This window comes from Carex rostrata, chromosome 29 (assembly GCF_964058835.1).
Source record: "Carex rostrata chromosome 29, lpCarRost1.2, whole genome shotgun sequence".
Classification (NCBI taxonomy): domain Eukaryota; kingdom Viridiplantae; phylum Streptophyta; class Magnoliopsida; order Poales; family Cyperaceae; genus Carex; species Carex rostrata.
The window spans coordinates 794,822-805,852 of NC_135946.1; the positions used below are offsets into that span (position 1 = coordinate 794,822).

Consider the following 11,031-nt stretch of genomic DNA (forward strand, 5'->3'; position numbering starts at 1 on the left):
TGAAATTTTAATTTACGACAATGTCAACATATTTGATGCACACCGTTTTACAGTATGTTGTGGAAGGGATATTACGAAATTAGTTCTTTCGACTTTTAATTAGCATGCATTCTATACACGGTTTGATGTTCCGTATGTAACTGATTTTAACGGTTTCTATAAATAACAGTGAAATTCTAACCAAAGAATGAACCATGCAAGTGTGATCACTTCAATAAAGAGGCAACACCAGTAAGTATTAACTCATGCAAACATGCCCAAAGTGGCTGGGTTTTATTACTGAAAATATGAAATCATACAATAAATTCTAAACAATTTATTACATATCACGATATGACGAATCTTTAGCTGATTAGTTGTTATTGGAGAACTGAGCCTGGAGCCAGTCAACAGTTTTCTTGTCAAGTTGGAATGCCTTGGATAGCACATCATCTGAAATAGGTGGGTTTGACCCAAAAACTGCATTTGCGACAGTGATCAAGCCGGGATTTTGGCTACTCAGACCTGCAAATGCAACAGCAGGGACATTTCCAATGTTGAACTGGAAGTGGATGAGTCCCTCAGGAAAAACAAACACATCACCCTTGTTCAACACCTTGGAGAAGAGCTTGAAGTTAGGGAATGACGTCACAAATCCGACATACAGGGTGCCCTCAATGACGGTGAGCACTTCAGTTGCTCTGGGGTGGGTGTGTGGTGGGTTGAGACCGCCGTTGGGTGCATAGTCGAGACGAGCAATGGAAATTCCCAGTGTATTGAGTCCGGCAAGTCTTTGCACATTGACCAGGGTGACGTTTGACCCGACGAGATTCTTACTTGTGTCGCCAGCCTTGTCGAGGCCTGAGAAGAAGAAGTCTTCTGGTTTCACGTCAGCAGAGTCCTTGCAAACTAAACCGTTCACAAATACTTTAGAGCTTTTGTCAGCAACACAGAAATCTTGAAGTGGGCTAGGGTCAGAAGCGAATGCTTGATAGCTGGCCAAGGCAAGCAAAGTGAAGAGAAAAAGTGTACAGTAAGCCATTTCTTTCAAGGTTGTGGTTTGTGTAGGCAAGTTGCAAATTGCTATTTGGTTATACAATGTCCAAAGCTTGTGTGGTTATTTATAGTAGCGGGTGCGTATGAAATGTTCCTCACAATTTGGAAATAAAATAAGTGAAGCTGTTGGCTAATTAGTCCATATTTGAAATGTTCTCTGTGAATTGGTCAGGAGCTAAAGATTTTATCTTAGCAGTTAGCATACTTTTTTTGAAACATTGGTAGAAGCAATCAAGGGGAGCAGTTAGCATACGTGGGCCACTAAATAAATGGGAGATGATGGGATGGGGTCAAAGATGTAGACATCTTAATTCAATCTCAGCCATGTAATCCAATTAACAGAGTGTTTGTAATTAATGATCCCGCTCGTTGTCTCGTATGTAACATCAAATATATATGTTGCTTTGCTGGGAGTTTACCATTTACTAGTCAAACATGTACGACACATAGGAAAGTTGGTGCAGTACTACGTAGAAGAACTTGTCCAATCTGTTAGCAATAATATTATGTTTCAATTAACTGCATAATATAATTAATATATATATCTAATAATTTTTGAAAGAACAGTAAACAATATTTTGAACGAGGTTAATTTTAAAATTGAATTATTGCTTTGACTTCATATCTGTGTAAGTCTTGTTTAGATAATCCATATTTTAAATCATTATTGATTATGCCCTTTGATATTTATCCTCTCACATAGATAGATACCTTGATAGTGATATCGGGCATGGACCCTTAGGACAGAGCCAGCTCCCATATGGTTTTAGATGAAGTCCCTTCTCTTAGTTTAGGAGAGTCGGATGATAGGAACATCTCTGATGTCATTGATGAGGCAGCTGGTTTATTGTCTCCTGATTGGTCTTTAGTTGATACCTAGCTCTTCTGATGTTATTGCTCTTATTGATTGATATTAGGGATTTTGATGTTTTTAGTGATGTTAGTTTGATTACATTTTCTGATATACTACTTTGTTTTGTGGTTGCTGATCTTAGTTGGTTGTTGTTCCACTAATTCAGAATAATTGACTTTTTGTATGACCTATATTGTTTCGTAAATAAACAGGTGGGATTCCTCTTTCTTTTTTAAAAAAAAATGTTATACTTTACTTAAAATGAGTTGTATATTTATTATTTTATAATAGTAATATTGAATAAATAATTTTCTTATTTCTAGTAAATATATATTGTGTTATAGCACTACAGCAGAAATACCCTTCTGTGACCGGCCAAATGGGTAGAAGTCTAAATTTAGTTCGAAACATACTCGCTACATGAAAAGCCGCATAGAAATTATTTCACTTAAACAAATATAAAAACGTGTTTCCTCTGTACTCGCTTCTTCCCAATGCGAATACGCCTCTTTTCTTTTTTCGAAGCATCGATCTCCTTTTTCAATACGCTGCGAGAGAGAGAGCAGAGAAAAGCCGCATAGAAATTATTTCACAACGACGGCGCCTCTAGGGTTTCCATTTTGTTGTGCATGAAATGATTGTGCAAGTTTAACAATCTCAGTGAAATGAGTTAGTTGGACCCACTGTCTCAGTACCATTGGTACAGATTCAATGTTTGACCCAGTCGAAGTGTGACATTTTATTCATGCATATCTAGTTATCTACTGAGTATTAATTTTTTTTCCATGTAGGATGAACTAGAGATAGAAGGAAATCTACTGAGTGCTGGGAAATCTGTCAATGACACCTCAATTGATTAACAGCCGGGAAAATAATAACACAAGCACACAGTAACAAGTATCTAGCAATATCTAGCAGATTGTAGTGGTTTATGATGTACATATGCTGCTTGTATTTTTTTCTTTTTACAAATAATTGCAATTTCAGGCATTTTTAATGTTCATAAATTCGTCAACTGATGAAAAAAACATGCAGATGGTTTTCTTCAAGGCAGATTAAGATATAAACTATGTACTCTTTTTTTATAATTTTGAAAAAGAGGGTGTGAAAATGACTTAATTACTGTCATTCTGTTTTGATAAAAGATTGCTATCACAAGAACTTATCTAAATGATATTCCAGAGATAAATTTAACTAAAAGTATCATAATTATACTTAATATAATTAAAAGTTGTAATATAGACACATCTTGTGTCCTTATAAATGAAAAAGTTTCATAGCTAACAAATTGGAAAGAAAAAAAGAAGAAGATAATTTTTATAAAAGGAAAGTTGAAGAAATTATTTTTATAAAACTTGCTCTTTCTCTGATTGGTTCATAACGCAAGCGAAGAAATTAAAACCCAGTGGTTACAAAATAAAGATTGAATTAGTTTCTATTATTACCGAGACAAATGTATTTAGGGTCTCCTTTTTTATTATTTGGCTGCTCATTTCTTCTCGATTTGCTGAATCAATCAGCTGCCTCCATTTTTTAGCAATTTCTTGTGTTGTCTAATTCATTTCAATCTCCTTTCTACTACAAAAAAAAAATCATGATAATTCTTTTAAAAATGTGTAATTGTTTTGGCATATTTTTAGAGTTAAACACTAAGACTCTTGTTTGCTCTCATTATTGATTAATACATTATGAAAAAATCAAATAAAAATTAATCACTTCTAAAGAAAGAAAGTAATCAAAACAATATTTTAATCCCATTGCAACGCACGGGCACTTAACTAGTTATTCAACAAAATAGTCACCCATAAGGTCAGAAGGATTAGTTTATTTTTCCAAAAAATAATATATATGATGAAGATAAAATTAAAAAAATAATATTTATGCGGAAAATCTTACCGTACTAAATTCAACTAATTTTTTGATATTTTCTTCAAATGATACTCAAACCTCAAGGAGTTCACATTGGGTACCAGAATGCAAACTTGTTCTGACAAGAAAAGAATAAAGCATAGTAATAACCATTAGTACTGGTATAAATACATTATTCAGATTCACACCATAATCCTAATCAGACCTCAAATAAATCATTAAACAATTTGTAAAATTTTCAAGGGTACTGGGTACTAGGTAGTTTGCAGTAAGGATTGCTTTTTTTTTTTTTTTGGGTTGTTAAATTACAAAAAGGAGGAGACTATGTAAGAATATCATCTTATGCACAAATATAATCTAAATAATCTTAGTTTTCTACCGAATGTTTTCATGAAGCTTCTCAAAACTTCTGTGAAGAAATATCCACAACTAGCATGTAACAAACTTCAAATGAGAATTGTCTTTACTGATGTTAAAAAAAACAATAGATTCAAGCACCTAATGCCATCTCTACTTCGCTAGGGGTTGAAGATGTAGTCTGAAACAATTTCATCGGGTATTGTTAATTTAGGGAATCGCTGATTTAGGTGAGTTAGATGATGTGTCATTTTTAAATTCCTGAATTTTACCTTTCAGTAATGCAGTCAAGTTCACGCATAAAGGCACAGTTGGTATAAATCTTCGAGTGGTGCCTAAACCAAACTCTCTTCATACATGCACTGCAAATGAAACAGTAATGCAGTCAAGTTGTGCTGACACATCCTGTTCTTCCAAAGTCGGAAAAGAAATTGAGAATATAGGTGAAGAAATTGTGTGGCTACAATACGAAGTGTATGACACTGGAAATGGAATTCCAGGTTTGGATTTACCCCTTTTATTATATACTTTTCCTCTCTTAAAATAAAATGACTGAGTATTGTGTTTATGCGTATGCACAGAAAATGCCATCCCAACTCTGTTTAAACCATACATGCAAGCAAGTGCCGATCATGCATGGAAATATGATGGTACGGGACTGGGACCGGGACTTGCCATTTGCAAACAATTAGTAAGCAACCAATCAAATTTTTTTAACCAATTTAATTTATCGAACACCCACCCCCACAAAAAAAAAAAGAAAAAGAAAAAAAAAAAATAAGTAGATAATACAATTTGCAATAATAGCTTACTGTTATTGTTGAATTTGACACGGAAAGAATGTAATATCAATTTTTTCTGGTTGAATTATTCCCAAATGACAATCTGAATTCTAAATTCTAATAGTATGGAAAATTATCAAACAGGTGGAGCTAATGGAGGGGAATATAACAGTAAATAGCAGAGAGAATGTGGGGTCCACATTCACATTCGTGCTTCCATGTAAAGTGCCTCTTGATAAAGGCCTCTCTGACGATCCTGATGAATCTCCTACTGTTTCGTGTTTCTTCCTCTTTAAGCCAATAACAGTTGAAAAACCAAAATCACCTTGACCAGGCAGCTCACATTTGAAACAAACTGATGGTTTAGACCTTGATATTAAAGAGAATGGGAAAAGCAGGCCAATTAATTAATCAGAGTTGTACTGTTGTGTGCGATCGACCACAGTTCTAATTCTTGATTTTCAAATTGTAATGATCGATTTTTAGAATATTAGCCAATTTTGGCCCATTGTCGACTACCTTATTAAGCACCATTGTAATGATTGATTTTTAGAATAATGTACCTTTTGAATTCCTTTTTAAGTTCCCTGGAACCATTGATCTAACAGGCGGGTATCTGACATGCATGCTAAACATTGTTTGATGTTCCGTATGTAATGATCTAATAAATTTCTTGAGGTGTTGTTTTGTTCAATTGGCCCCTTTGGATTTTGATACTCTTGTCGATAGTCCCATAATTAATGACTAATCCTTGTATAAATATGTTTGAACATCATTTTCAAAGTGCTTTTTCCTTTCGGCCTGACAATTATAAACTCCTAATAATCAGGTGCGTACTGGAAAATCTTCTCTTATCCACTTTAATTACTATATTTCAACTGAGAACTGATTTTAAGGGTTTCTATAAATAACAGTGAAATTCTAACCAAAGAATGAACCATGCAAGTGTGATCACTTCAATAAAGAGGCAACACCAGTAAGTATTAACTCATGCAAACATGCCCAAAGTGGCTGGGTTTTATTACTGAAAATATGAAATCATACAATAAATTCTAAACAATTTATTACATATCACGATATGACGAATCTTTAGCTGATTAGTTGTTATTGGAGAACTGAGCCTGGAGCCAGTCAACAGTTTTCTTGTCAAGTTGGAATGCCTTGGATAGCACATCATCTGAAATAGGTGGGTTTGACCCAAAAACTGCATTTGCGACAGTGACCAAGCCGGGATTTTGGCTACTCAGACCCGCAAATGCAACAGCAGGGACATTTCCAATGTTGAACTGGAAGTGGATGAGTCCCTCAGGAAAAACAAACACATCACCCTTGTTCAACACCTTGGAGAAGAGCTTGAAGTTAGGGAATGACGTCACAAATCCGACATACAGGGTGCCCTCAATGACGGTGAGCACTTCAGTTGCTCTGGGGTGGGTGTGTGGTGGGTTGAGACCGCCGTTGGGTGCATAGTCGAGACGAGCAATGGAAATTCCCAGTGTATTGAGTCCGGCAAGTCTTTGCACATTGACCAGGGTGACGTTTGACCCGACGAGATTCTTAGTTGTGTCGCCAGCCTTGTCGAGGCCTGAGAAGAAGAAGTCTTCTGGTTTCACGTCAGCAGAGTCCTTGCAAACTACACCGTTCACAAATACTTTAGAGCTATTGTCAGCAACACAGAAATCTTGAAGTGGGCTAGGGTCAGAAGCGAATGCTTGAGAGCTGGCCAAGGCAAGCAAAGTGAAGAGAAAAAGTGTACAGTAAGCCATTTCTTTCAAGCTTCTGATTTGTGTAGGCAAGTTGCAAATTGCTATTTGGTTTTACAATGTCCAAAGCTTGTCTGGTTATTTATAGTAGCGGGTGTGCATGAAATATTCCTCACATTTTGGAAATAAAATAAGTGAAGCTGTTGGCTAATTAGTCCATATTTGAAATGTTCTCTGTGAATTGGTCAGGAGCTAAAGATTTTATCTTAGCAGTTAGCATACTTTTTTTGAAACATTGCTAGAAGCAATAAAGGGGGGCAGTTAGCATACGTGGCCCACTAAATAAATGGGAGATGATGGGATGGGGTCAAAGATGTAGACATCTTAATTCAATCTCAGCCATGTAATCCAATTAACAGAGTGTTTGTAATTAATGATCCCGCTCGTTGTCTCGTATGTAACATCAAATATATATGTTGCTTTGCTGGGAGTTTATCATTTACTAGTCAAACATGTACGACACATAGGAAAGTTGGTGCAGTACTACGTAGAAGAACTTGTCCAATCTGTTAGCAATAATATTATGTTTCAATTAACTGCATAATATAATTAATATATATATCTAATAATTTTTGAAAGAACAGTAAACTATATTTTGAACGAGGTTAATTTTAAAATTGAATTATTGCTTTGACTTCATATCTGTGAAAGTCTCGTTTAGATAATCCATATTTTAAATCATTATTGTTTATGCCCTTTGATATTTCTCCTCTGACGCATATTGTCACCTTGATAGTGATATCGGGCATGAACTCTCAGGACAAAGCTAGCTCCCATATGGTTTTAGACGGGGTCCCTTCTCTTGGTTTAGGAGAGTCGGATGGTAGGGACATCTCTGATGTCATTGATGAGGCAGCTGGCTTATTGTCTCCTGATTGGTCCCTTTTCTACCAATTTTGTTTATTATTAATTTGTCATTAGTTAATACACAATTCAAAATACTCCATTTGTATTATAATACGAATGGTGACCTAGTGATCTAGCTAGTTCGACATAGTTTCTGGCAGTACAAGAGTGTGTTTGTAATTGTAATGTCTATACTATATTGTATTAGTAGATTATTTTATGTAATCATTTGTCAACAAAAAAATATTTGAAATTTTTTTTTGCAAAATTTTCCATTTTTTTTTTTAATAAAAAACAAGCTTATGACAGAAAAACCCGAGTTTCTGATCTGATTCACCTGATTCCTACTGATTCTGATTCTGATTCTGAATTTTCCTTTTTTGGTTAAAATCCAATCCGGACGTAGCCGAATGGCGGGTGAATGTATGGAAATCTTTTGTATAGACTACAATGGCAACAACTTTTGGTTTCCTTGGCTACTGTTACTATTGATAACACTAAATCCGATTGCATAATATAATTAAATACACACACCCGCCTGATAATTTTTGAAAGAACAGTAAACTATATTTTGAATCAACGTAATTTTAAAATTGAGTTTTGCGTATCCATCATTATAGTATGTTTATGTTTATTTTACAAGAGAGAGCAGACACAACAGAAATGACGTGGGAAAGATCATGCTCCAACTGTTCAGGTATGCGGGAGAAGAAAACAGTTTGGACTACAAGATTTATGGGGGTATTATGGGTAATTAGGAAACAACAAAACAAGTACATTTTCATGAATAAAATAATACGTCAATGGTTGTTAGCAACGAAGATACGGGAATAGACATCATTGTGGATGCACTTTAAGGAGAGAAAAATCGGTTACAATTATGTTTTTTATTTATTTTTCTTCTAGTGTACGTTGTTCTTAGTTTTGAGAAGCTGTTATAAACAAATTTACATTTTATAAATTTGACAGTCACTAGCAAGCAATTTAAAAAAAAAAAAACAATTCATTCACAATTAACACGTTATGTGTCCTTATGTACCCCCTTATTTATTTCTCATTCCATTTTGTTATATTTTCAAACTTTGAACTTACCATGATTGGAGCAATGTCTTTAAGTCATATCATAATTTTCAATATTTCTTTTGTTTAGTTTTACGGATTTAAACGTAGGGGTGGAAAAAAAAATAGTCGCTCATGGATCGATGGTGGCTCGCATCTGACTTGTTCGTTAACAACTTGTTAGTTAGTGGACCGAGCTGTTAACAAGTCAGCTCGCCACTAGATCGGTGTAAAATTAACAAGTTTGAGTTGGGGCCTAGCTCGTTCGCGAGTTGGCGAGCCAGCTCTGTTGAGGTATATAAATATTTGAATTTGTATAAATTTGTGTGAATTTGGTATGCATGCATGAATTTATTTTGTGAACTATGTTTGTATGAATGTGGGGATATTATATTTTGGTATGTGTGAATTAAGTTGCAAACTTAATTTATGATTGTAGGCTTTATGATATACTATCTAATATATTTGGGCTTTTGGCCCACGAGCTTCCACGAGATAGCTCGGCTCGCTTGTTGCTATAACGAGCGAGCCATGAGCTTGATCTAGCTTGGACCGAGCCGGCTCGTTGCTAGCCCTATTTAAACAACACGATATAATTTAGTCTCCTTTTTGTGTTTTTATTTTTATTTTTGGGCCATACAATTTCAATGGATTTCTAACCCAATTTTTGGGCCTTAGTAGGCCCATATTAGAAGTTGCCCACGCTCATGATTTACTCGCACTTTCTTTGATCAATCAAATAACTCTTAGCATTCCATTTCTCCTGATATCGATCCCACATTCCCACTCTACTCTAATCTTCTCTGTTAGAGATGCAGCCTCACCCGGTAGCACCACCGTTCTCTCGATCCCTTTCTGAATTCTAGTACTCTCATCCCCATCGAAGTGATATCACTTGTTCCCATTCTTCTTTATTATTTCGCTCCCAAGAGGCACACCTTGTCTGAGCTTCGACAGTTCTCTTCACGATCGCGGGTATCAAATCACTCTACTGGGATTTATTTTTCATTTAAGCAATTAGGAGATTACATTGTTCAATTTTAAAAATTTCTACTATTTCAAAATTAGTAGTATTGTTTGAACCGACATACTCTACAAATGAAATTTATCTTGTATCACGTGCTCTGAGTCAAAATCTTTAACTGCATGGATTCGCTCTGTTTACACCCCCAATGTATAATGCATCACTATTATATACAACCGTTCTCTCAAAAAAAATGAATCTGGCGGAGTGTCACGTCTCCGTCACCGGGTCGGAAGTCACGACAAGAGAGACACTCTCGCATCTATCCTTCGTCCCATCAACTTACGTCACAACAAAAATAAACAATACATGTCAGCTACAAAACTCAATAACCGGTTATTTAATGACGCGTTTCTATATAATTGGCTTATTTAAAAAATCATTCAAAAATACTGGATTGATCCATACAAATTCAAATCAAATTATGCCTGCATATTTAACCGACGATAGCGCGCTCCCAGATCTGAGTTATATATTAAATAAATCACACAATATCTATATCATTTAATTTCACACAATCAAATAATTTCACAAATAGTTTACAGCTAGACATTTAAGGGGAGACAGTGATTTGATATTTGGAGAAACACCACATCCCAAGGTCAGCTCAATTGTCAATTGTCACTGATTTATTATAATTTTAACTACATAGACCCTGTTACTTTTTGAGTTTTGTTTGAAGTCCACTTAATTACCTAAATTTCAGTCCCCACAGAATTGTGTCTTTAATTTCAATCCAAAATTCAGAGCCCCACTTAAAGATAATTGTTCTTAATCACTATGAAATACTAGTTCTCTCTAATTGAATTTTGTAATATAACATGCTACTAACTAGTTAGCAATAGAAAAACATTATGAAGTGCTTCTTTTACAACAATTAGTAAAATATGACAACTTAAGAAGGTCTGAAGATTATTGTTTTTTTAATGTACTTTAGGATGAAGTTAAATGGATAATTAATTCATGTCAAGTAAGTTTCAATAGAAAAAGGAAAGAAAAAGATTTGATAAATATAATATTTTTATTAGTTTTGTGTCCCAACCATAACTCATATCTCTATCTCCGATTTCAAAGTTGAAATAGTTGATCCGAACTGTTCAACATGATCTTTATATTAAAATGTGTTTAGAAACCAAATTTTTTAGATTGATATAAAATCATTGTTCTTAAAAGATGAAGAAGTAATGTTTTTCAATGGTCTAGAAGTAATCATTTCACTCTCTCTTCTTACTCTCTATTCCCAAGAAAAGAAAAGATGGAAGGCCAATCGCACAACAACAAGGTAGGTATTTTTCGCAAGAGAAAAAACATATTTATGACGGTATTCCATCGCGAAAAGTACCGTCGCAAATAGAAAAAACAAGTTTATAATGGTACTCCATCGCGTAAAGTACCAGTCTTTTGTAGTGTCGGTAATTTACAGTTCTGAATTGTCATATTGTA

At 34.8% G+C, this 11,031-nt stretch overlaps 1 protein-coding gene and 2 pseudogenes across 1 annotated transcript; 1 reads left to right on the top strand and 2 right to left on the bottom strand.

The window, feature by feature from the left end:
• Positions 1 to 238: 238 nt before the first annotated feature.
• LOC144546319 (putative germin-like protein 2-1 pseudogene) lies at positions 239 to 1,021 on the bottom strand (annotated as a pseudogene).
• Positions 1,022 to 4,383: 3,362 nt separating this feature from the next.
• LOC144546508 (putative histidine kinase 1) lies at positions 4,384 to 5,430 on the top strand. The gene is made up of 3 exons (XM_078295057.1): positions 4,384 to 4,614; positions 4,696 to 4,805; positions 5,041 to 5,430. Exons 1-3 carry the CDS (start codon positions 4,494 to 4,496, stop codon positions 5,224 to 5,226), a joined length of 417 nt encoding a protein of 138 aa, XP_078151183.1. The 5' UTR covers positions 4,384 to 4,493; the 3' UTR covers positions 5,227 to 5,430.
• Positions 5,431 to 5,879: 449 nt separating this feature from the next.
• Positions 5,880 to 6,668, bottom strand: LOC144546311 (germin-like protein 12-2 pseudogene; annotated as a pseudogene).
• Positions 6,669 to 11,031: the final 4,363 nt, after the last annotated feature.